The sequence below is a fragment of the Zonotrichia leucophrys genome, chromosome 4A (genome assembly GCF_028769735.1).
Source record: "Zonotrichia leucophrys gambelii isolate GWCS_2022_RI chromosome 4A, RI_Zleu_2.0, whole genome shotgun sequence".
NCBI classification, from domain to species: Eukaryota; Metazoa; Chordata; class Aves; order Passeriformes; family Passerellidae; genus Zonotrichia; species Zonotrichia leucophrys.
In genome coordinates this window covers 1136879-1162218 of record NC_088174.1, presented here as the reverse complement: position 1 = coordinate 1162218, position 25340 = coordinate 1136879, and the positions used below count along the sequence as shown (strand labels likewise).

The following is a 25340-nucleotide window of genomic DNA, read 5'->3' as shown; positions in this document are numbered from 1 at the left end:
AAGGGAGCAGAGGGGGTTTGGGGGGATTTCTCCTAAACCAGCAGATTGGGAAGCTCAAATTCAGATCAGGAAGAAACAAAAAAAATTTCCATTTTCTTGCATGAAAATTCCACCAAATCCAAATACTTCACAGCCAAGTGAGGCAAGCACTTCTCTCCCTATGGAATATCCCAATTCCTTTGTGGGAACCTGCGCCAGGAGCTCTGAGCTGCTGGGACATCACAGCTTGGAATCCACGGGTGATGCCAGAGGGCAGCAGCTGAGGCCATGCTTGGAAAGCAAAACCCCTCCAGCTTTCCTGCAGGGATTTGGTTGGAAGGGTTTTTTTTCACCACAAATCCCAAAGGAAATAAAATCCTTCTTGTTTCCTTTGCTGGACAATTCCTGCTCATTATTATTTAGGCCATGTTTAAATTATTCTGTCTGCAGCAGCCGATGGCATTTGCTGCGTGCCTTGCAATGTTCCAGGTAATTAATTGGTGTTTAATTAATTAAGGAATAATGACATTCAATTAAGGGAACACTGTCACTGGGTAATTAATGGCTTCCTGCTGCTCCAGGAAAGCCAAGGTGTTTGTGGGGAATCAGTCCAGGGGGAAGTGAGGGGTTCACTCCCCTGGGGAGGAGCTGTGACCTGGGGATCTCACAGGACCAAATTCATGGAAGGAAGCTCTGAACAGACCTGTCAGGAGCTGCTCCCAACCCTTCAGCAGTGGGAAACACAAGGGGAAACATCTGGGAAGGAGGAAAAGACACCCAGTGTTGCCAGCATCATACACAGCAGGAATTCCACGGCTCTGCCTAAACTCAGGATTCCTCTCCTGATGTCCAGGATCAAAGCCTGGCATCAAATGGGGCTCTGTGTCCTCTTGGCTTTGGAAGGGAGCACTGGCAAAAGAGGAATTTCCTGGGATGTGAAGGTAAATGAGAATAAATTCCCCAAATCAGAGGGAGCTGAGCCCTGTTCTGAGTGAAGAGGACAAATATTGAAGGATGAACAGGAAGGATAAACAGGAAGGAGTCACTTCCCAGCTGCTCCTGCCTGTGGATGAGCCCTGGATGTGCTGGGTGAGACCATTCCAGGCACCTCTGGCAGCACCTGCACAGGGCCCTGAGGAGGGGCAGCCTGAGGGATCCTGCTGATCCTGGAGAGCAGAGGATCATCCAAGAAACTATTCCACAGCTCCTCTCCAAGTGCCAGTTGTAGTGGCTGGTGCCCAGTTAAGGATTTGTTAATTTAATTTTCGTTGCATTTTTGAGACGGTGGCAGCTCTCAGATGGTAAAATGCTTTTGAGTTCAGCTTTTGTCACCCTCAGGCACCATGGGCACCATCCAGGAAGGAATCAGAAGGAATTCCAAGGCCTTCTGCCAGGAGCATCCTCCTCCTCCATGCCCAAATCCAGCCCGCCTGCAAAGCTGCCCCTTGCAGCTGGAGGCTGATGCAGGCAGGGAGAGCCTGGAGCGTGTCCTTGGGTGGGGAAGCTGCAATTCCCAAATCCTGAGGAGAACAGGGCTGCCTGCAGGTGCCAGATCCAGCGGGGAGTGTTTGCCAGCTCCTTCTGGCACCAACAGTGCCTCTGCAGCTCGTTCTGCTGAGGAGCCTCCAGAGAGCCATGGACAGATTCCAGCTCTGACTGCAGCTCTGGCTCAGCCCCTGCCCTGCTCCCTGAGCTCCTGTCTGCCTGTCTCCCGGGAATTTGGGATCCTGTGCAGGGAATGGTGTGGGATTAGAGTCTTTTCCTGGCTGCCAGCTCTGCCCAGGGTCACCTCACACTGCAGGGCTCTCCATGTCCCTGTGAACACTTCCCTGAACACTTCCTGGAACATTTCCCAAAATATTTCCCTAAAAGCTTCCGAAAACACTTCCCCAAACATTTCTCCAAACACTTCCTTATACATTTCCTGAAACATTTCCCCAAACACTTTACTGACCTGGCTCCACATAAAAGGAATAAAAATGTGGATCTGGTCTCCCCTATCACAGACACCTTTTATGAAAAATCCTTTCCTTAGGATTTTTCCTCCTGAGAAGCTGAGAGGCCTCAGGAACAAAATGTAAACAATGGTTATCTGCTGCTGTGGAATGCAACAGGTGCATCTGGGATTGGTCTCATGTGGTTGTTTCTAATTAATGGCCAATCACAGTCAGCTGGCTTGGACTCTCTGAGAGTCACAAGCTTTTGTTATCATTCTTTCTTTTGCTATTCTTAGCCAGCCTTCTGATGAAATCCTTTCTTCTATTCTTTTAGTATAGTTTTAAAATAATACATATCATAAAATAATAAATCAAGCCTTCTGAAACACGGAGTCAGATCCTCATCTCTTCCCTCATCCTCGGACCCCTGTGAACACTGTCACAGTCTCCCCATCCACAGCCCCAAAACCCAATCAATCCAGGGAACTCAATCTCCCAGGCACCTGTAGGGTTCTGAAGAGCCCAATTCCCACCTCTGCCACCAAAGCCATGAGGAGACTGGAGCTCATTTCAGACACCAACTCGATTTTATTGTTTGAAATGCCAGGGAAACTCAGTCTCAGAAATGTGGGGATTTCTGCAGGTACTGAACACCACCCTGGACATCCTTCCTTGTCCTACCGCCTCCAGCTGTGCCTGTGCCCCTGAGGCTGTGGAGCATCCCCTCCATGGCTGAGGTGGGGACAGGCCTGTGACCCTTTCAACATTGGCATGGGCTCCACGAGCCACCTCTGCTCCTCGCTTTGGGAGCCACGCTGGGCCAGCCACCCTCCAGCCTGGAGAGATCATTCCTGGATGTGAGCCGGCTCTGCTCTCACAGCTGGTACTTCCTCAGCAGCTCGCTCTGCCACTGCCGCTTCTTGTTGGGAAAGGCGGCCGGGATCCTGATCCTGCGGAACTCCTCGATGCACTTGCCCAGCTCTGACTGCAGGGCCTGGCGCTCCTCGCTGCTGCCCGTGGTGGTGACAGTGGTGGTGGCCGTGGAGGTGGCCCTGGTGGTGGCTGTGGTGGTGGCAGTGGTGGCTGTGGTGGTGGCTGAGGTGGTGGCCATGTTGGTGGCCATGGTGGCTGTGGAGGTGGCTGTGCTGCTGGCTGTGGTGGTGGCCATGGTGGTTGTGGTGGTGGCCGTGGTAGTGGCCATGTTGGCCATGGTGGTGGCAGTGGCCTTGCCCATGGTGGCCTCCAGGCCGTTGTCCCTGAGCGCGGCCCGGTCGTTGCCCCGCCGCTGCTTCAGCTCCTGCAGCCTCCCCAGGGAGCTGCCCAAGTCCAGGGTGCTGGGCCGGGCTGGGCTTTCCTCGGGGGCTTCAGGCCACGGCGGGGACCGGCTGGGGCTGGGCTGCTGTGCCCCGGGCTGGGCGGCCCTGCCGGGGCGGGGCTCGTTCCCCTCAGGCCGGGCGGCCTTGCCCGGGCCGGGCTCGTTCCCCCCGGGCTGAGCGGCCCTGCCCGGGCCGGGCTCCCCGGATCCCGCGGCATTCCCGGGCTCAGGCGGCTCCTGCGTCCTCCCGGGGCTCTCCCTCGGCTCCGCAGCGTCCTCGGAGACTGGGAGGGAAAGCAGAGAAGAGTGAGACATGAGGGACCTGGTGGGAATTCTTCTAAAAATACACCCGGTGGCAGAGATACAAAACAAGCAATGATCTATTCCTATTTAAAATCCCCACCCTCCACTTTGACCCCTGCACAGAAGCGGAAAATGTCAAGGGGGATCTTCTTTTTCCTTGAAGACTTTTGTAAGGACAGAGTTGGAATTTTCCCTCCCCTTTTCCTTCCTCTTATTTTTTTCCCCATTTTGACATTTGTTGAGCAGCTCCAGCTCTGCAGTTGCTGGAGGTGGAAGCAGGAATGTCATCTATCAGCGAGCAGAACCCTTGAAGGGTGGATTTTCTTTGGCAAATCTCTCCAGGAAGTTATAGGAATGAATCTTTGCCCCAAATTCTTTGAGTGATGGGATGAAGCCTCAAAGCTGCTTTAATCATCTTATCTGTGAACCTGGGAACTGCTTTTGGGAAATGTGGAGCTGAGGCTGGGGAATTTAAGCACCCAAATTCCCAGGAGGAGCCTCCGGCTGAGCTGGAGAATGAATTCAAATCCATCAGTTCCTCTCCAGCATCTCAGCTCCCAGAGCATCCCATGACTGTGGCTGCTTCAGGATAACATTTATTTTCCAAAGTTTTCCATTTTACATCCCATTATTCCTGTCTGAGGCACTGTTCAGGTCACCAGGCTGAGAGCAAATCCAGGTTTCCAGGGAATGGCTCCTGAATATTCCTCCTATCCCACCAGCCTGATGTCCTTTGGGTGCTCTGGCAGGGCTGGTGCCAGGCTACAAACTCACATCCCTGCAGTTTCCCTGCTCCTAATCTCAGAATCCTGGAATGGTTTGGATGGGAAGGGACCTTAAAGCCCACCCAGTGCCACCCCTGCCATGGCAGGGACACCTCCCACTGTCCCAGGGTGTCCCAGTGTCCAGCCTGGCCTTGGGCACTGCCAGGGATCCAGGGGCAGCCACAGCTGCTCTGGGCACCTGTGCCAGGGCCTGCCCACTCTGCCAGGGAACAATTCCCAATCTCCCATCCATCCCTGCCCTCTGGCAGTGGGAGCCATTCCCTGTGTCCTGTCCCTCCATCCTTGTCCCCAGTCCCTCTGCAGCTCTCCTGGAGCCCCTTCAGGCCCTGGCAGGGCTCTGAGCTCTCCCTGGAGCTGCTCCTGTCCAGGTGAGCACCCCCAGCTCTCCCAGCCCGGCTCCAGAGGGGCTCCAGCCCTGCAGCAGCTCCGTGGTCTCCTCTTTCCTGTAGCTTTGGACATCCCATTTTCCTCCTCAGTTTATCCTTCCTCACATTTGAGCCCCTCTGGCATTAGGGGGGGGTGACCCCTGGGTGAGCCAAGGACACCCCACAACCCTGAGTGTCCCTCCAGCTGCTGCCCTGGGAAAAGGAACCAGCCTGGCTGATCTGTCTGATCTTTTCTCCCACAGATTTTCCTTCCCCGGTGCCTCTTGTGCTTTAGAGCTCCAATTAAATTCAGCAGCGACGCTTCCGAGCAGCCCCGCGGAGCCGCTGGGATCCTGCTGGGGGCAATTACCGGCTCCTGCCGCGGCTCTGGGGGGAGCACACAGCCTGTCCCCACCCCGGGGGGAGCACACAGTGTCCCCACACTGTCCCCGTCCTGTGGGGAGCACACAGTGTCCCCACACTGTCCCCACAGTGTCCCCACCCCGCAGCTCTGGGACAGAGTTTTGTTATTCCCGAGGCTGCAGCAGGGCCAGGGATGGGCAGCTGGGTTTGCTGCTCTCCCACGCTGCTCCCATCCCCAGGGATGTTGGATGGGAATTTTATTCACCCCCGGCACGGATGGGGGGGAATAGGATATTCCTGGGTGATCCCAAACGAGGGATCTTAAAATTCCCTCCAGCTTCTTAAACTTGGGTGATGTGGGCAAAAAAAAAAAAGATGGATAGAAGTTTGCAAACGAGCTGGAAGAGCAGGTTGGGTTTGGGAAGTGTGGGAGGGGGTACCAGGGTGCATCCAGAGCATCCCCAGGCTGTATCCTCACCATCCCAGTGCCCAATCCACACCAGCTGCTCCCGTGCCAGCTACTGGATCCTGTCAATCTCAGGGCTTGACTCTGCACAAATCGTTCTGTTTTATGGGATTAATCCAGCTGGGAACAGCACTGGCAGCTTCCCGTGCAGCTGGGCCAATGTGCACTGGTACCCAGCCCTGGCACAGTGCCCTGGCAGTGCCAGTGGTGCCAGCTGGATCCCCAGGGAATCCTGATCCCTTGGCAGGGGCACCAAGCTCAGGTGCACAGAGTTGTTGGAGCCCCAAACTCTTGACACAGGTGGCAGAAAACCCAGCTTGTCTCTCCCTGGACTCTCCTTTTGTAATTCACTCCTGCTGTTGGAAAATCTTAGCAAGAAGCTGGGGGAAAAAATAAATGCCAAACATCAAAAGGCACCTTCTGAAATACCTTGGAGCCCTGGGAAGGAAGGGCCTTCCTGGGAAGGAAAATCTGAAATAATCCAGATTTTTTTCCATCATACAGGAGCTTCCAGGGGGAGGCAAGGTGGGGTCAGGGATTTCAGGGATTTTTCTGAGGGCTGGGGTTCCTTGGAGGGGAGCTGCAGCTCCCTGGGCTGGAGCAGAGCGGATCACTGCTACCTGCTGGCGTTGGCTCCGTGTGTTCCAGGGATTGTCCACTCCCTGCAGTGTCCCGTGGTGGGCAGGAGCTCTGCTGCCCTGTTCCTCCCAGGTTCTCTGTGAGAAAAAGATGGGGAATTGCATAAGTTATGGAGATGTGCTCACAAACATCACCCTGTGGGTATGGAGCTCACAATTCCATCTTTTATAGGAATCTTGGAGGCCTGGAATGATTTGGGACCTAAAAGCTCATCCAATTCCACCCCTGCCATGGCAGGGACACCTCCCACTGTGCCAGGCTGCTCCAGCCCCAGTGTCCAGCCTGGCCTTGGGCACTGCCAGGGATCCAGGGGCAGCCCCAGCTGCTCTGGGAATGTGTGCCAGTTTTACAGGGATGTTTGACTTTGCAGCATCTCGGTCCATGTAGGGATAATGTGATTGCAGGAAATGCCCTGGAGATCCTTCATCTAAATTAAATCAGTGTTTGCTGAGTGCTTGTGGATATCCACAGGCTGCAGGAACGGCTGGAATGTGGGAATGCCTCCAGCCTGGAATGGAGGCTGCATTGCCTCATCCCTGGCAGTGTCCCAGGCCGGGCTGGACAGGGCCTGGAGCAGCCTGGGACAGTGGAAGGGGTCCCTGGGCATGGCAGGGGGGATTAGGTCACCTTTAAAGCCCCTTCCAACCCAAGCCAGTCTGGGATTCTGTTCCATGACTCCTGAGCATGGGATGCTGCACAATTCCGACCTTTTTAGCCTCTAAATCCGCCTGTCTGTCGGGACTGACAGATGGAGATCTAACTCCAGCCACCTTTTGTTATCCAGGACTTCAATCCCTTGGAGCTGGAACAAACCCGTCCAAGGGTTTTGTGCCTTTAATTCCCGGCCAGCTCCCGCCGGGTTCTAAATCAGCCCTGGCCACTCCGCCCCCTGAGCGAGCCGATATCCATCAGCACCTAATTACTGTTCCCGTTCATCCCACGGCGCCTTTCATCTCCAATTCCTCCTGATTCTCCCGATTTCCTCCCTCCCTGGAGCTGGCAGGGCCCACGCCCAAGAGCTGAGCAGTGGAGCAGTGTTTGGGGCTGGAATTTTGGCTGCCTTCATCACAGTTGATTCCTGCAATTCAATCCGTCCCCTGTGCAGCTGTTCTTGTTTCCAAAACATTCCCTTTTTTATGTTTTTGGGAGCTCTGCTGTCGATTTTAGGCGGTTTCCTGTGGATCTGTGCAGTCCAAGTAATTTTTTTCCTGCTTATTTTTACCGATATATATAAAATAGACACGTTTAGCAGTGGATATTCCCTGTCACTGATTAATTTAACATCTGCTCTAATCCGCTCCAGTTCTGGCATTCCCAGGAAAAGAGAGAAAAAGAACAACAAATCCCCTCTCCAAAGGTCTCCCAAATTCCCTCTCCAAGGGAAGGTGACCACACTGACTACAAGCAATTTTTAGAGGTGTATCTATAAAATTTACCTCCTCTTCAAAGTCCTAAATGCTGTCATGTCTAGAGGTGAACGTTCTGAATTGGGCACACTGCTTGGAGCAGCTGTGGCTGCCCCAGCCCTGGAAGTGTCCCAGGCCGGGTTGGAGCAGCCTGGGACAGCATGAAGGTGGAACAGGATGAGTTTCAAGGTCCCTTCCAACCCAAACCATTCTGGGATCTGCAGATTCTCCCAATCTCCCTCTCCCTGCCTTCTCTCCATGGGCAGAAGTTTTGCTTTTCCCGGAGCTGGGATGCTGCAGCTCCTTGCCCAATCCTTTGGGAGAATGGATGGGATGAGCAGGAGGAGCTGTGGGGCTGCTCTGGAAGTGCAGCCAGCTGAGGGGAGTGAGGAACAGCAGCTGTTCCAGCCAGGGCTTTGTGTGGTTTCCTCACTTTTCCAGATCAGCCACTCCAGCTCTGTGGCCAGGATGGGAATTATGAGGGATTCAGACTCCAGAGGTCAAACCCCAGGGATGGGCAGAGCCTGGGCTGGAGGCCTTGGCACCACGGGCACCACGGAGCCATCCTGCTGTGCATCACCAAACATCTGGCTGGGCTGGAGGCCGTGGCACCACGGGCAGCAAAAGCAGCTTTCCCTCCTTGCCAAGCTGCAGCCGCATTTCACAGAGAAAAGCAAGGCACAACTTCGCAAGAATAATTCTGAGATTCCCGTTCTCTGAACCTCAGAGAGAGCAAAACCAGTTCTTATCTCATTTACTGCTCCTGTGCTGTTCACAAGTAGAATGCATTGTAAAAGATTGTTTACCTAAAAAAATTAATAATTAAATAATTAAATTAAATTTTACCTAAAAATTAATAATTAAATTCTAGCTTTCCCTCCTTGCCAAGTTGTATTTCTCTTCACAGAGAAAAGCAAGGCACAACTTCCCAAGAATAATTGAGACTTACATTCTGTGAACCTCAGAGAGGAAAAACAATTCTTATCTCATTTACTGCTCCTGTGTTGTTCACAAGTATGATGCATTGTAAAAGACTGTTTGTCTAAAAGTATTTAAAAAGTATTGTGTTTACCTAAAATATTTAATAATAAATATTTAATTAAAAATTATAATTTTATTTAACATATATTTTTATTAAATATAAATATTAAATACAAATTAAAAATAATTAATTGTTTAACTAAAAAGATTTTTAAATTATTAGCTAAACAATTAAATAATTAAATTAAATTCTACCTAAAAAAAAAAAAAATTAAATTCTAGCTTTCCCTCCTTGCCAGGCTGTAGCCGCATTTCTCTTCACAGAGAAAAGCAAGGCACAACTTCCCAAGAATATTTCTGAGATTCACATTCTCTGAACCTCAGAGAAAGAAAAAACAATTCTTATCTCATTTATTGCTCCTGTGCTGTTCACAAGTAGAATGCATTGTAAAAGATTGTTTACCTTAAAAATTAATAATTAAATAACTTATTAATTAAATTAAATTCTACCTAAAAATATTTAATTATTAAACTCTAGTATGAGTGTTTTGATTCATTAGCCAATTCAATCCATGTGTGTGTGTGTCAGGATTGTCAGCTGACAGTCACAAATGCTGTGCAGTTAAAGGCAGCTGAGTGCTTAGCAAATTCAGTTTAAATGGAATAGAATGTAAAGTAATACAATATAGAATAATATAGTATAATAAAGTAATTAATTGGCCTTCTGATAAGATGGAGTCAGATGCATCATTCTCTCCTCTGCATTTCCAATACCGAGCCAATCCCTTTGGATAACCCTTTATTCCCCAAAAAGTTTTTCCAGGCCTGGCACAGCTGCCCAGGGCAGGGGTGGAGTCCCCATTCCTGGAGGGATTTAAAATCCCTGGGGATGTGGCATTTGGGGACATTGGGTACTGCCACACTTGGGAATGGCTGGGCTATGGTCTTAGGGGTCTTTTCCCGAAGAAATAATTCAATTATTCTAAGACCTGCCTATTTATTGGGATTGGTGATCCATAGTGTGGATGGCAAAGAATTCTTCCAAGAGGAGCTGCTCCTGGTGAGCCTGAGGTGCATCTGATCTGGAATTGCTGGTTCCCATCTGGAAGTGCTGATCCCCACCTGGACTTGCTGATCCCCATCTGGAATTGCTGTTCCCACCTGGAATTGCTGTTCCCACCTGGAATTGCTGATCCCCATCTGGAATTGCTGTTCCCACCTGGAATTGCTGTTCCCACCTGGAATTGCTGATCCCCACCTGGAATTGCTGATCCCCACCTGGAATTGCAGTTCTCACCTGGAATTTCTGATCCCCACCTGGAATTGTTGTTCTCACCTGGAAGTGCTTCTGCCGTGTCTCCCTTGATGTCCAGGATGGGCTCGGAGGAGGACATGGGTTTTTTGGGGTTCTGCTCTGGTTCTGAAGGCTCGGGAACGGGAAGGCTGAGCCAGGAGCTTCCTGAAAATCAACACCCAAAGGAGAAAATCTTAGAAGGGAAATGACGCACAGGGAATGTGGGAAGAGTGGTGGATGGGAATGGGATCCAAAGCACCTCCCAGAGCACCACACTGGGTTCCCAGGGTGAGGAATGATCAGGAAAACTCCCAGTGCCTCCCAAACCCTTCTTGGGGTCATCCCTGAGATTTGGGCAGTGCCTGTAACCACATCCCACATTTTCCACCAGGAATTGCTGTTCCTTACTTTGGTCCCGCTCTCCTGCCTTTTCCCTAAACCTTTAATCCCTGCCTTTCCACATATTGCCTCATTTCCATGGATTTACAAACAGGGAGGAATACAAAGTGTTTATCCTACACTGGGATTAGTGCTTCAGCTTTCCATCGTTTTCTTCCCCAACATTTCCACACAGACTCTTCCATTTGCCACCCAGCCTGGATGAGCCTTTGGATCCAGCTGCAGTTCCTGCCCCATCCAAGGGATTTGCCTCTCCATGGCTGAGTGTTGGAGCGGGATCATCCCATTGGCACAGAGAGCAGCAAATCCCCTGGGAGCTCCAGTTCCACAGCTCTTCCCACCAGGCACACAGGCAATCAGGGAATCATCACCCAGAAAGGTCACCCAGGACACTTCCACCATCCCAGGCTGCTCCAGCCTGGCCTTGAGCATTTCCACAGCTTCTCTGGGCACCTTGTGCCAGGGCCTGCCCACCCTTCCAGCCAGGAATTCCTTCCCAAGATCCCACCTAACCCTGCTCTTCCAGAGGTGCATGAAGACTTTCACCAAGGCCACCCTGATTTGGGATAAAGGCAATCCTGCTCCACCTGGCCATGGGAGGCAGGGGATGGATCTGGGCGCTCCAGCTCCCCAAACCCTCAGAGCTGAGCAGGATTCTGTGTTCAGTGGTTGCCAGAATCCAGGACAGCAGGAATTTGCCCAGAGACAGCCTGGCCAGGCTGGACCCCCGGGATCCATTGTGGTCCAGAAGAAGGTGCAGCCTCCAGGAGATGGCAGCAGGATCCCAGCACGCCCTGTGCCCATGGCCTCCCTCATTAATTGTGGTTCCTGAGACAATTCCTGGCACCTGCCAGGACCACCAGCTTCATCCAGGGGCTCTGTGGTCACCCCAGTGCAGCTGGAAAGGTTCCATTCCTAATTCCAGTTAATATCCCAGAGGGGCTGGTTTTGCACCCAGTTAAGTCCCAAAGTCCTGGAGGGGGGAATCTGAGCTGAGCTCCATTCCAGTGGGGCATTCCCAAACTTTTTGGGCAGAACAACACCTAGACAGGACACGGGGACATGGCTTGGGATGGAATTCCTGGCATACAAGGGGAAGGGAAAAGATTTTCTGTGGAATAAGAGCAATGCTGAATTTCATTAATTTCATTCATTTCATTTGCACAGCTGAGCTTCTGCAGGTGCTCCCAAACATTCCAGCAAAGCTCCAGGGCTCTGGATTCCCTCTCCCACGTGCTGACCTGCAGCCTGTGCTTATTAAAGATTTAAAAGCCAAGCTGTCAGTGCTGCTCTGAGGATGGACTTTTCCCCTTATAGCTCTATCCCTCTAATTCTAATAGGATTGTGGAGAGGAGGCGGGGGTTGGAGCCGTGCCAGGAGCCGAGGGAGGGTTTGCTCCTTCCACAGGCTTTGCACACCTTGGTGGAGCTTTCTGGAAGTTTGTTCCTCTTCCAGCACCTCCCGTTGGCTCTCTGGGATTTTGGGTTAATCCCTGGGAGAGTGGGAGCAGAGGAGCTGCTCTGTCCTGGTTTTCCCTCATCCCAGGGATAACAAAACCCCCTCCCTGTGCTGGCTGTCCGTGCTCTGCTCCGCTGGAAAAGCTGCATTAATCCCATTTTATTTCAGATTTCAGATGGGCACTTGCTGCTTCCCAGGGTTTGGGAAGATTTCAAAGTCACCACTGGAAAATGTTGGCTGAACTCCACTTCCAGCCTCAAATCCATGTTGTCCTACAAACACCACGGCTTTGGGGACATTCCATGGATGTGCTGATGGGGTGGAAGCACCGAGGAGCCACCAAGCTCTGGGACCCTCGGGAATCACAGCCACTGCTGAAACTCAAATGCTTGGGATTCTTCCTTCCCCCAGTCCCAGGTTTCTCCCAGGACATCTTTTCCATGGATTTACCTGGAAGGCTGCAGTGCCTGGAGAGCTGCCTGGAGAGTTGGCCTCGCACAACGGGACCTGGAAACAAAGGAGAAGGTTTGGATCTGGATCCATGCTCTGAGATCATGGAATTCCGGTGACCTCCCTCCACACTTGCACACCCACTTGTGGGTCTGGATCCTGCTCCAAAATCATGGAGTTCTGCTCTTCCATATCCACACCCCCAGTGGAGAGGGATACAAGGAAAACGAGCGCTGTGGTTGTGTCCCATGAAAGATCATTCCCTGGGATTTTCCCCTTGGATGTGCCATGAGCCCAGCCAGGTTTTATTTTCCAAAATATCTGGGCTCCTCCCAACGTTTCCTGCCTTTTGAAAGTTGGGAAACCCTTTAATCCATGGGAAAGTTCTGCAACTCAACCCCATCCCAATTTCAGCAAGAGTTTCCCCTGCACCAGCAAAAACCAGGAGTTGTTGGAAAGGGAATTTTGATCCCAGATGTCCTGTAGGGCCAAAGCAATGTTCTGGTGCATCCCCTTCCCCAGGATTTGGGATCAGATCAAGCCTGGGCATCACAACAGCCCAAGGTTTTTCCACTGGAGAAGAGAAGGAGCCACCCTTGTGCTCCCTGGAATCCTGAGGAGTATTCCCTGCTCTCCATCCCGGAAATCCTCAGCTGTGAAATGGGACCAACAACCTGTTTTCCACTCACAGGGATGAGGGGAAGTCTGGAGTCATTCCCAAATGCTTTATTAATTCCATGGCTTTTGTTGGGAGCAAGGGGGGCTGGAATGAGGCAAATCTGCCTGGCTGGAGCTGGTTGCTATTGGAGTTTTTCCTGGAAACCCATTAACATTACGTGGGGAGGGAGGTGAAAATTACCTTTAATACTGAAATATTGTTGGAAAGGGGGAAATTGGGATATTCCATGTGGGAGCTGAAGGAATAAACACATTTTTTACCCAAAAAAGGGACTTTCTGCACTGTTCCCAGCCCTTCCTGACAAATTTGCACCTGGTTCTAATTAACCCTAAAGCTTCATTAATGATCAGTTTGGCACCAGCCATAATTAATCCCAAATGTGCGTTTTTCCATGGAATAAAAGGTTTACCTGAGCACATTTGCAAATTCCATTTAGAAATTGTGGCTGTGTATTAATTAAACTGAAATAATAATTAAAAGCAGAATTAAAACCCTTCTAATAAACATGGGGGAGAAAACCCTTTGGTTTTATGCTCAGTCCACAAATTTGTGGCTAATGGAGAGCAGTTATTCCATTTTCCTGAGGGCTCTTGGATAAAGGCCATCCAAGAGGCTTTTAAGGAAAATCTGGAGCCAAGGGGGGATTGCTGAACTTCCAGCATGGATTAAAAGCTTATTAAGGGAGAGAAAAGGAGGGATGGAATCAAGAGTTTGCTCCCAATATATAAATAATGGAAAAATGGGATGTTCCCAAGAGGCCAGCTTGGGATGAAGGGTTTTTATTACCCAAGAAAGGGGGAAAGGGGAAACAGCCAAGAGGAAATGGAATAATGGGGTGGTGGGAGGAAGGTTGGTGGGAAAGGAGCTTGGGATCAGCTCTGATAGAGAATCTTCCAGTGGGATGGATGGAAGGACCCACTGGATGCAGGAATGTGCCTTGGGAATGTCCCCTGGATGTCTCATAAACCTCAGTGGAGTTTAAGTCAACTTCAGAGACTCAGGAGAGGGCTGGGAATGTTCACCTGGGCAAGGGAAGGATCCAGGGAGAGCAGGGGCAAAGCCAGGAGGGCTTTTATCCTTGTTTGTTTTTGTGGAAGAATTAATCAGGAAATTGCAGCACTCTGGGCTTTAAGGTTGGAGCTAAATCCCTTTAAATCAGTGGCTCCAAGCTCCTCCTATTATTTAAATGATGGCTGGGGATTTTTGTTTGATTTGATTTTGGTCTTCGGAATAAAAAGAGACAAAAGAAACTCCACAAACAAAATAAACTAAGCAGAAGAAACTTCCCTGGATCAGCATGGAAGAGCTGCTCTGAGCACACCCGAGGTGCTCCAGCTGTTCCCAGCCCCCTCCAACGCTTTCATCCAAGATCCAATTAATTATCTGCAGCGCACGGAGCTGCTGAGCTCATCCACCAGCACCGGAGGTCGCAGTGACCACTCCGAGCCCCAGACATTGGATACTGGGAAGGAATTCCTGCCTGGGAGGGCGGGGAGGGGCTGGGATGGAATTCCCAGAGCAGCTGTGGCTGCCCCTGCATCCCAAGGCCAGGTCTGAGGGGCTTTGGAGCAGCCTGGGACAGTGGGAGGTGTCCCTGCCATGGCAGGGGTGGGATGGGATGGGGTGGGGTGGGATGGGCTTCAAGATCTCTCCCAGTCCAAACCATTCCATAATTCCAGGCTGCTGCTGCTGCAGGATCCAGGGGAACACGAGCAGGGCAGGTGGGACCAGCCCCAGCTGGAAGGGGCAGATCCCAGGGTGGGAAGGAGGGGATGCAGGAAGGTTCCTCCCACAGGGAGAACCAGGCCCTCCCAGCAAACCTGGGAACAGAGCTGGAATTTGACCAGGAATAGGGCTGACAGCTGGGAAAAGACCTGGGAATAGACAGGAATGAACCTGGGAGACTTGGGAGCAACCTGGATAGAGCTGGGAACAAACCCAGGACAACTGGAACAGACCTGGGAATTGACCTGGAGCAACCTGGGAAAACTGGACAGACCGGGAACAGATTTGGGAATGAACCCAGGAACAGAGCTGGGAACAGACCTGGGAGCAAACCTGGGAACAGACCTGGGAGCAAACCCAGGAGCAAACCTGGGAACAAACCCAGGAACAGAGCTGGGAAGAAACCCACGAATATACCTGGGAACAAACCTGGGAAAAGACCTAGGAACAAACCTGGGAACAAAGCCGGGAGCAAACCTGGGAACAAATCTGGGGACAGAGCTGGGAATAGAGCTGGGAGCAAACGTGGGAGTAAACTTGGGAACAGAGCTGGGCACAAACCCAAGAATACACCTGGGAACAAACCCGGGAACAGACCTGGGAGCACGGGGAGGGTTCCCGGCCCTGCCGAGGCTCGGTGACAGCAGCCAGGACAGTTTGTCCTTCATTTCCATGAAATGACACGGCTGGATGACCTCAGCTCCGCAGGGAGAGGAACCGCTCACGGTGGAGATCCCCGGTGCCAAACCTCATTCCTCATCCAAATTCAAATGAATCCCATTGGAAGGAAGCAGCTGCGCTTTCCAGGGGCTGCGGTTTGCAGGGGCGGGGGGGGGGGGGGGGGGGATTAAAACCACTCCGAAATGTCAGGAATTGGGAGGAGTATTTAGCATCAGCACCTTATGGCAGCCCCTCAGTGCCTGCTCAGCTTTCCAGCCTGCTGGAAGCGCTTTCCTGGCCCCTTTTGCTGCCTTCGGGAATACCGGGAATCCTTCCAAACCCGGACCTGGGGATTTCAGTTCCCCTGGAGCCAAATTCCCGTTAAAGGCTGCGGCTCGGAATTGATGTTTTTTTTTGTGTTCCCCCGGGGGTTGTGTTAAATCCCCTCCGGGCACGCAAAGGACAAGAATAATTTGGGAATAAAATGGGAAACCTTGGCTGCGCCCTCGCTTCCCTCGGGTTTGGAGCTGCTCCACGGAGGCGCTGAAGGGACAGTGACAGGGATGAGGGGCTGGGAAAGCAGCCGGGCCTTTAAAAGGTGCAAGAGCTGCAGGAAAAATCGGGAATCCCAAACGGCAGGGAGGCTCTGCCTGCTCCAGAATCCCCGTTGGGATCCCTTGGAGCAATGGAAGCCCGTGGGGAGCAGCCGGGGTTCCCTCCTTGGATAGGGGATTTTTAGGGTGCCAGCTTTGCTGCTGCACCCCCAGACCCCGAGGGGATCCCGTGGGAGCAGAGGCATCCCGGATCCAGGGAAAAACCCCTTTCCTGGGAAGCATTTGGGGTCCGTGGCAGGAGAGAGGAGCAGGGGAAGCTTTGGTGGCGGGAGGTTGCGAAACAATTTCCTGTTTACTTCTCTCTTTTCTCGGTTAAATGCAGACTCCGCTCCTGAAATGTCACTTGTGGCCTGTCCCTGTCGCCTGCCATGCCTTTCCTTCGCCCCCAGATCCTGTAAACATCCCTGCTCAGGATCCCTGCCGCTGGAAAAGGCCGCTCCCGATGGGAGCTCCTCAATGGCATTTAATCCTCGGAGTTGATTAAAGCGCTCCATTAACAGCAAATTAGGGACTAATGGGAATGATGGCTGTGCTCGGGGAGTAATTCCCGGGAGAGGGAACGGCACCGAGCAGCTCTAATGCCTTGTTCTGCCGGAGAGGGGAAGGATTTGGGTTTATCCTGGGGTTTTTTTGGCTGGAAGTTGCAGCTCCAAGGAACTGATGCCCAGGTGGGGCCAAGCAGTGAAACTCGGCGGGTTTTCTTTTATCCTGCCTGGTTAAAAACATCTGGAATGAGCTGGAAAATGTTGGGATAGTGGAGGGGTCCCTGCCCATGGAGCTGGATCTGCTCTAAGGTCCTTTCCAATCCAAACCATTCCATGATTCCAGGAGAATATTCCATGGTTCTCTCAGTGCTTGGGGGTCCGGGTGTGGGCAGGAAGAGCAGAGCGAGGATTTCTCCACATCCCAGAGGGGAGGGAACTCCTGGAATGTCCTTTCCATGGCTCCCAGCCCAGCTCTGCTCTCCAGAACAGCCCAACAGGGTCCTCAAAGGGCTCATTTCCTGGGGAAACTGAGGCAGGGCAGGCTGGGCGAGGCACAAGCCCCAATTTGAAGTTGTTTCGTTGTCCCTTTGGGTTCTCCAGGTCCCCAAAGCTTCCTGTGCCATCCTCATCTGACTCCAATAAACACTCCCTGTCTGGCCAATCCCACAGCACAAGGCTGGAAAACTTGATTTTCCCCTTTTTTTTCCCAGTTTCCTTTATTTATTCTTTTCATCTTTGAGCCTTAAACATTTGGGCTTTGTTTGGGTTTTCGGGGCTGGGCCCTCCCTAGTCCCGGAAAGGGCCCCAAACCAAAGGCAAACAAACCTTGATCCTGAAGGGCTGGACTGGATGAGTCCTGGAATATTCCAGTTTGGAATATTCCATGGTTCTAACTGGATGGGAACCCAAAAGCTGAATTTTGAGGGGAAAAATCTGATTTTTCAGGCCGTTTTCCTTGTGAAATGGCCCCAAAATCTGCAGCCCCTCATGCCTGCTCCTGCTGGGAAGGGGCTGTTGTTCCCTGGAGGAATATTCCAGGGATTTCATGTCCAGGGAACATGGTACTCCTCCTCCCTGCTTCCCACAGGGATCCTTGGGATGATGGCACAGGACCATGACAAGGCTCCATCTCCCTCCAAAATTCCAGATCATGGAACCCCAGACTGGTTTGTATGGGAAGGGGTCTTAAATTTATTCCTGGTAGGAGTTTTTAGGGGTGTGGGGGTGAAGGAAGGATTCATCCTTTAAGGATGCTGGTGGATTTATCCCACTGGGATTTATCCTGGAGGAGGGAAAGGAGGGACAGCAAACATTTGGGATGCAGAGGTTGTGCTTTGGCTCCAAAGTGATTTAGCTGGAATCTGGTTTGGGTTATTTGCAAGAACATCTTTCCCTCAGATCCTGTCCAGCCCTCCTGGAGCAGGGAGGGGGATAATTCCCAGCCATCCATCACCTGGAATGAAGGAAAACATTTTGGACTGCCAGAGCCTTTGAAGGAAACCACCTGGACACCCCCAAGCCCAGCCTGCTTAAGCTCAGCACAAACTGTCAGCGCAGGTTGAAGGAGATTTATTTGGCAAATTCTCCAACACATCCAACAGCTCCCAAAACCTCCAAGGGACCCAAACACTCGTCTGCCTTCCCCCTGCTGCTCCCCACAGCCCTGGGAGGAGGCCCAGAGGTCTCTCTGTGGCCAGAACTCAGCAGCTGCAGCTGCTAAACCCAGCCCTGAGCCTTGTTTTGTTAAACCCCTCCTAACAAAGCACCCAGGCTGCAGTTTCTGCACCAGGAATTGGAAATTCCCCCCCTCTCCCGTGGTTTTTCTCAGGGCTGGATGCCCATGTTCTTAAAGGGATTTTTGGGGGTTTGTTTTTGATATTAATGAGATTTTGGAGGGAGCTTTTGGCAGGGGTGGGACTGGACTGGATGAGCTTTAAGGTTCTTTCCAAGCCAAACCATTCCCTGGTTAGCTGAGAGAGGAAGAGGCTGGTTCCAACTTCCAGCTGCTTCTCCCCTCTCCTCCACCACCAAATCCTTTCTATTTCAACATCCCATCAAATCCCTTGGGTTTTGGTGGCAGGATGGGATATCAGGACTGGGAATGGGATTTTTGTGTCCCCCACAGGAGCCTCCTTGTCCCATGGGATTGAGCTGCTCCATGGGGTGGGGAGAGCTCAGCTTTGGGGCTCCTCTGCCCCCAGAGGTGCCCCTGGAACGGGGCTGGAGCCAGGCCGAGGACACAAAGTGTTTCCAGATGTTCTCCAGGGGTGGCAGAAGTGCCTGATGGAGACAGACGGGATCTGGCTTTTCCTCAAGCTCCGTTTTTGTGAGGAGCAACCGGCAATTTGTGGGCAGGTGCCTGCCTGGCAGGGCAGAGCCAGCCCCAGCTCCTGCTCTGTCCAGGGGCTTTATTTTGGGATGAGGCTTTTCCAGGAAGCTGGAAATGAGGGATTGGGTTGTGCTGCCCCTGGGGAATGTTCTTTGAGGGAACATTCCTGGGTGTGTGCAGGGAGGGCAGGGGAGGGACCCAAAGGGGATCTGCTGCCTGGACACCCCTTGGGACCTCATTGCCTTAAAACCCATCCCAAAGCCATCCCAAAGCCATCCCAAAGCCACCCCAGCCCTCAGCTCTCGCTCCCAGCAGGCTGAAGAAGCTGCTGAGTCCTCAGGGCAGGGCAGATTTCAGCAATCCCAGGGATCCCTGCTGGCCCTGGTGTTCCCAGACAAGGTGGATAATCCCCCCTGGAATGTGCCAGCCCCCCCTGCTCCAGGTGTGCTCTGCCCTCGGGGTGCCAGCATTCCCAGGGAGGAGCTGGGCCACCCCAAACCTCTGCCCAGCCCTGGAAATGCAGTGGAGGAGGGAGGATCTCGGGATGGAGCTCCTGTAAAGAGCAGGATGTGCTCCCAGCAGCACCTGGAGCTTGGCTTAACCTGGCAGGAAGCTGAGGAGCAGGGTCCTGTCTTCCTGGTGGGAAGGGAAAACCAGCTCCAAATCCAAAGCAGGGAAGGAAGGAGCTGGGCAAGGCTGGATTTCCCCTGGGGATGTGGGAGGTGCTCGGGGCAGCACAAGGACAGGACAAGCAGAGCAGCTCTGGGTGGTTTGGACAAGGCCAAGGGATGGCCCAGCAGGAGCTCGGGGTCTGGGGATCACAGAAATATGGGAATATTCCCAGGAAAACCAGGCAGCAGGAGGGAATTGGTTCTCCCTGAGAGCTCCCAGCTCACTCCAGCCATTCCCTGCCTGGCTCTTCCCAGCTTGCCAGGATTGTTCACAGGACGAGACCCCCCTGAGATGCTTTTCCATGCCCAGCAAATTTGATCTCATTTGATCCAAGATCTTTCCTGGGGATCAATGAGCCAGGTTCTCCTCCCAGCCATGACAAGGACACTTTTCCTATAAATAAATACATGCAAGGAAAAGAAACAACCCCAAATCCGGTGCATTTTTGTGGAGATGGATCTCAACAGAAGGGTTTTTTCATGAAGTCTCAGTTTCCAGGAAAACCATCGGGTTCTGGAAGGATTCAGGAATAACTCCTGCTCGTGTTTCCTGTGGGGGATCAGCCCTGATCCCAGAACCTGCCACATCAAAACCCCCGGAATGGTGACTCTGCCATTCTGGTTTCTCCCTCAGGCAAAAATTCCTCCTCCCAAGAGATCAATTTTTCAGCCCAGTTCCAGTGGGGAAAAACATCAAAAGAGCCCCATTTCCCACAAGGCAGCAATTTTCTTTCCCAATCCTACTTAGGAGAATCTCGAGTTCAAAAAGATAAAGCAAATATGGAATGCAGGTCCCCTCCCCCTTTATTTAAAGGTTTTCTTTGTGTGCACACAGAGCTCAAGTTCCTTTTTCTTGCCTTTTTAAAAGCCTGCTGTCATTTCCTCTTCCAGAGGTTGTTGGAATGAGGAACAGGACCATGAAAAATGTCAAAATACCGTTTTTGCCTTCCCCTTCTTCAGGAGAGAGGGAGAAGAACCTGGTTTGAAACTTCTGCTGGCCCCAGAGCCCTCCCTCCTCTCCAGGAAGGAGCTGCAAATCTTCCTCCCACATGGATCCCAAGCTGGAATGGCCCCTTGGATGCTCTCCAGCCTGGGAGGAGATCCTGCAGCTCCAGGAGCTTCACAGGGGCTGGGGTGGTGCTGGGAGCAGGGATGGAGGGTGGGGGAGCAGAGATGGAGGGTGGGGGAGCAGGGATGGAGAGTGCAGGATGAGGAATGGAGGGTGGAGGAGCAGGGATGGAGGGTGGGAGCAGGGATGGATGGTGGGAACAGGGATGGAAGATGCAGGAGCAGGGATGGAGGGTGAGAGCAGGGATGGATGATGGGTGCCTTGGGTGGATGGTGGATGTCAGGAATGGGTGGTGGGTGCCAGGAACGGGTGGCAGAGAATCAGATGAGGCACACACAGCACGCAGGGACATCAGGGACATCAGGGTCACCTCCCCTGCAGGCTGAGGCCGTGTGCCAGAGCTGGGGCTGGGCCTCACCCAGGGTGATGTGCTGCCCTGGGATCCTGCCCAGCAGGCACAGGAGGGGCAGAGCAGGGCACAGAGGCTCCCATAACTTTGTGTTCCTTCCTTCCTTCTCCTGTTGGAGCCCCCCACCAAACCTCCCCTGTGCTGTGCCAGCTGGGCACGGGGGCACACGGCCACTCCAGGCTCTCCCTTTATTCCTCATTGCCTAATAGGGGAGAGCAGCAGCAGCTCCAGCCCCAGGAGGGCCTGGAGAGCTGGGATTGGAGACACCTCATGGGGGATCACCCAAATGGCCAAAATTCCCTTTGCTGGGTGAAGCCGTGGCCACCACTGGAGCATTCCAGCCTCATCCCCGAGATTCCCATTGTGCTCCCAGGAAAAAATGAAGGGAATTTTTGTCTGACAAGGCTCCAAGGAGCTGGAGAGCTGTATAAGCATTTTACACCCCCAAGCACATCAAACCTTCCCCACTCCCTCCCACCTCCCTCACAGAACACCTGCCCCTCCCACCCTCCCCAAAATCCCCCCAAAATCCCTCCCGAGCACCCCGGAGCCGCGGCGATGTCTGAGCTCAGAGCTGCGAGCACAGGGGGAGCCTCTCCCCTTGCCAAGCGCTGCCAGCCTCAGGCTAAGCTGCTTACAGGGCTCCTGCCAATCCAGCCGTGCTGCCAGGCTGCCACTTCCCCACCCCCTCCCCGGCTCTGCTTCCCACCTTTCCCATGTTTTTATCCCAAGGATTCCTCTCTGAATCCCCGGTGAGTGCAGCAGGATCCTGTGGAGCTGCACGGGACACAGAGCCCAGTCCAGTGTCCGAGCCCATCCAGCTGCAGGAATGGCATCCCAGAGCAGTGTCCAGTGTGTCCCACCCCTCCCACCCAGCCCACGTCCACAGCAGTGTCCGAGTCCGCACATCCAGGGAGGGTTGGGAGCCACTGCAGAGGTCACGGAGAGGGAGGAAGGTTGGTGGTCAGCAGCTGCTACAAGGAAGAGCTGGGCAGGTTCAACGTGGAGCAAGGAGGAGGGGAAAAAACCCAAGAACCAACTGAAAAGGAGGCAAAGGGAGGACGCCAGGATTCGGGGATGGATCTCTACCTTCTAGGCCACAGCCAGCACGGGACAGGAAAGGGACAGTCAGCGGTTGGTTGGCGGAGGGTTGGTTTTGTGTCACTCACGATAGAAAACATATTCGGTGTAAGAGGTCCAGATCCTGTCGTCCGTCTGCTCGTGGGCGAAGGCACAGGTGCCCGTGGAGTTGCAGGCCACCATGTGGAAGCCGGCATCGGCCAGTTTGTCAAAGGCTTGCTCCAGGAAGGTGAATTTGAGGTAGTACCTGGACGTGTACCTCTCCGGGGGCCTGTCCGGGTCCCTGCTCTCGTTCAAGGTGTCCCCAAAGACCTCCTTGGCCAGCGAGGTCTTGCCGCACACCATGATCCGGGCCACCCTGCGGAACTTGGCGTCCGTCTGGCTGTCCCTGCCCAGCGTGTAGGAGCCGCGGTAGCCGATGGTGATGAACCCCGCCCTGCGGCCCTCGGTGCCCGCGCTGGGCAGAGCGGCGGCAGCGGCCGAGCCCAGGCTGCGCGCGGCGTCCGCGCCCGGGGACGGCTCCTCGGGGTCGCTCTGGCACGGATCGTCCCCCAGCGAGTTCTGCTCGCTGAGCTTGGGCACCAGCAGCTTCACCAGCTCGGGCAGCATGAAGTACTCGGCCTCGCGCTGCAGGCGGCCGCGCTCCGGGAAGTGCTCGGGCAGCACCAGCTGCTGGTCCCTCATGTAATCCAGGATGTAGCGGAACAGGAACCCGTCCCGGTCCACGAAGAAGCGGCCCTTGCTGTCGCGGGCCAGCGAGCGCGTGCTCTGCTGCGTGAACATCTGCCAGAGGCGCGAGCCGGGCACGCTGAGCAGCGTGGGCAGCCGGGTGATGTACACCTGCCCGCCCACGTTCAGCTCGATGATCTCGGGGAAGGGGCTGCTCTCCTCGCCGCCTTTGGCACAGCTCGCGGGCTCTGCCAGGGCCATGGTGAGCTCCCGCTGCTCCCTCCTGCAGCACAAACCGTCAAAACCGTGTCAGAGCTGCCAGAAAACACAGCCCACCGCCCCGATCCCGGCTGGCTGCAGGGCATCCCAAGCCATTGCCCCAGTCCCAGGTGATGGGAAATGATCCCAAGCCAGATCACACATGGAACCATAGAATTGTTTAGATTGGAAAAGCTCTCTAAGATCACGGAGTCCAACCCGGCACTGCCAAGCCACCGCTAAATGCCTGGTTTGGGTCAGCAGGCAGGGCAGGACCGGATCCTTGTCTCTCCAGGAGTCTGGAAGTCATCTCTCTCCCCCAGTCCCTGGCTCCTGGAACAAGCAGCATTATCCCCAGCCACCTCCCCTACCGTGGCACACTGCCCGTGCCATCTCCACCTGAGCTCTCCAGGCAGCAGAAGGGCTCAGCCTCTGCCCAGGGAGGTGCAGGGACGTGGGGCTGCTGTCAACAACAGGAAAGGCAGGGCTGTCACACCCTGGGGACCCGCCAGCCCCGCATCCTGCAGCTGCCGAGGGAGGAGTTCCCGTGCAGGGGCCCCGCAGAGCCGGGGCTGGAGGGGCTGTGGGGCCACACAGGGAACAGCCCGGGGGTGCTGGGGAACAGCAGCACCAGATCCCTGAAGGACAGGGGGACAGAGGGACAGGGGGACAGAGGGACAGGGGGACAGAGGGACAGAGCCTTTGGCACTCCTGCTCTGTCCTTGCTCCTGAAAAGTGCTCAACGCGGACTCGCAGCCAAGCTGGGAGATGGCAGAACCTCTCCAAGGGGCTGGGACCAAGACAAATCCTGGGCTGCTGCTACAGCAATTGCTCGGTGGCAGATGCCACGGATTTGTACATTTTCCAAAGGCAAGCCGGTTCTTGGATGTCTCTTGACACTGCAAATCAGCAGCTTACATAAACCTGGCTCAGCAGCCGGAGCCTGGATCCATGCCGTGCTCTGTGCAGGCATTTGGGAGAGCACAGAGGGAAGAGGTTCCCTGAGCTGACCTCCAGCTCTGCCCCCTCCCTGGGTGATCTCAGGGCTGCCCTGGGTCTGCTCGGAGGTTGGGACCCCCCAGGACCGGCCCCACACCCAAGGAACAGCCCAAGGGCTCGCCCTGTCCCCATGTCCTGCCGCAAAGATTCCCAGGAGCTGCTCCCAAGGATCCCAACACAAATTCTGGAGCAACTAAAGGACAAAGACAGAACTCTGTGGGCACTTTCGGGTATGGGGGCAGAGCTGAGCCCGCGTTCCACTGCTCCTCCCGGCTCACAGGGAGAATCGTCTTTGAGCAAGGAGTGACTTGGGCAAGGAAGAGACGGAAGGATGGAAAGAGGATCAGCGCGGTCCCGGCTTCCCGGTCCCCTCCCGCAGTGCCTCTGGCTCCCTTTCCCTGGCCATTCCATGCCCACGGCACAGCCCAGCGGGCAGCAGCCGCCCGTGCCCGGAGCTCGCATCCCTTTGTCAGGCTGGGGGGCTGCCCATGGTGGGCCGGGGGCTCGGGGGGCGCGGGCAGAGCGGCCCCGCTGTCCCCTCTGCCCGCCCCAGGCGCGGACCCGGCGGTGACAGCGGCGGGGACTGAGCGGGGACAGCGGCGGGGACAGCCCGGCTCAGCCCCGCTCAGCCCCGCAGCCGTCCCGGCGCTCCCCGGCCGCGGGACCCCGACGCCGCCGCCCCCGTTACCTCGGCAGGGCGGCCCGGCCGCTCCGCTGCGCTCCCGCCGTGCGCTCCGGCCGCGCCGCTCCCGCCGCTCCTCTCCGCCCGCCCGGCCCCGGCCCCGCCGCTTTATGGCCGGGGAGGCGGCGAGCGCCGTCCCCCGCTGTCCCCGGGACCGCCTTCCCCCGCCTGCCTCCGCCTCCATCCGACCAGCCCCCACCGTGCCCGCGTCCCTGAAGCCATCGCTTGAGAGCGCATCCGCCGTGTGACATCCGTCTGTGTGAGCCCATCCCGCTCCCTGTGAGCCATCCCGCTCTGCATCCTGTCAGCACATCCATCCGTTGAGCATCCCTGTTGACCATCCCGCCGTTGAGTACATCCGTCGTTGAGCACATCCCGCTCCTGTGTGAGCCCATCCCGCTCCCGCATCCCCTGTGAGCCCATCCCGCTCCCACATCCCCTGTCAGCACATCCCGCATTCCCTGTGAGCCCTCCCGCTCCTGTGAGCCCATCCCGCTCCCGCATCCCCCCATCATCCCCCGTCCCCGCATCCTCCCCGCTCTGGTACCGGGTGGGACTGACGGGAATTCCAGAGGTGCCCTCACCATTGCCTGCGAATGCAGCAGGGATTGTGAAAAAGGAGGGAAAGGGATGCTGCCAGATGGTGCCAGGACAAGGTTTTAAACTAAAAGAATGGGGATTTAGGTGGGATATTGGGAAGAAATTCCCCCCTGTGAGGGTGGGCAGGCCCTGGCACAGGGTGCCCAGAGAAGTTGTGGCTGCCCCTGGATCCCTGGGAATGTCCTAGGCCAGGCTGGATGGGGCTTGGAGCAATCTGGGACAGTGAAAGGCGTCCCTGCCCATGGCAGGGGTGGAACAGGATGAGCTTTAA

The 25340-nt window shown here is 54.4% G+C and overlaps 2 protein-coding genes across 2 annotated transcripts; both read right to left on the bottom strand.

Annotated features, from left to right (window-relative positions):
* Positions 1 to 2528: 2528 nt before the first annotated feature.
* Positions 2529 to 14587, bottom strand: LOC135447851 (spore coat protein SP96-like). The gene is made up of 5 exons (XM_064712988.1): positions 14483 to 14587; positions 12141 to 12197; positions 9876 to 9998; positions 6134 to 6229; positions 2529 to 3515 (listed from the first exon to the last, which is right to left on the bottom strand). The coding sequence occupies exons 3-5, from the start codon at positions 9931 to 9933 to the stop codon at positions 2791 to 2793; spliced, it is 879 nt and encodes a 292-aa protein (XP_064569058.1). The 5' UTR covers positions 9934 to 9998; positions 12141 to 12197; positions 14483 to 14587; the 3' UTR covers positions 2529 to 2790.
* Positions 14588 to 21310: 6723 nt separating this feature from the next.
* Positions 21311 to 24534, bottom strand: LOC135447852 (BTB/POZ domain-containing protein KCTD12-like). Its single transcript, XM_064712989.1, has 2 exons — positions 24476 to 24534; positions 21311 to 22813 (listed from the first exon to the last, which is right to left on the bottom strand). Exon 2 carries the CDS (start codon positions 22789 to 22791, stop codon positions 21943 to 21945), a length of 849 nt encoding a protein of 282 aa, XP_064569059.1. The 5' UTR covers positions 22792 to 22813; positions 24476 to 24534; the 3' UTR covers positions 21311 to 21942.
* Positions 24535 to 25340: the final 806 nt, after the last annotated feature.

What these genes read in the sequence shown, in the direction of transcription:
- LOC135447851 (XM_064712988.1), bottom strand. Translation starts at nt 9,933, where the DNA reads ATGTCCTCCTCCGAGCCCATCCTGGACATCAAGGGAGACACGGCAGAA. An exon ending in CACGGCAGAAGCACTTCCAG is followed by an intron (nt 6,230 to 9,875) that starts GTGAGAACAACA and finishes TTTTTCTCACAG; the next exon opens with AGAACCTGGGAGGAACAGGG. An exon ending in CACGGAGCCAACGCCAGCAG is followed by an intron (nt 3,516 to 6,133) that starts GTAGCAGTGATC and finishes TTTCCCTCCCAG; the next exon opens with TCTCCGAGGACGCTGCGGAG.
- LOC135447852 (XM_064712989.1), bottom strand. Translation starts at nt 22,791, where the DNA reads ATGGCCCTGGCAGAGCCCGCGAGCTGTGCCAAAGGCGGCGAGGAGAGC.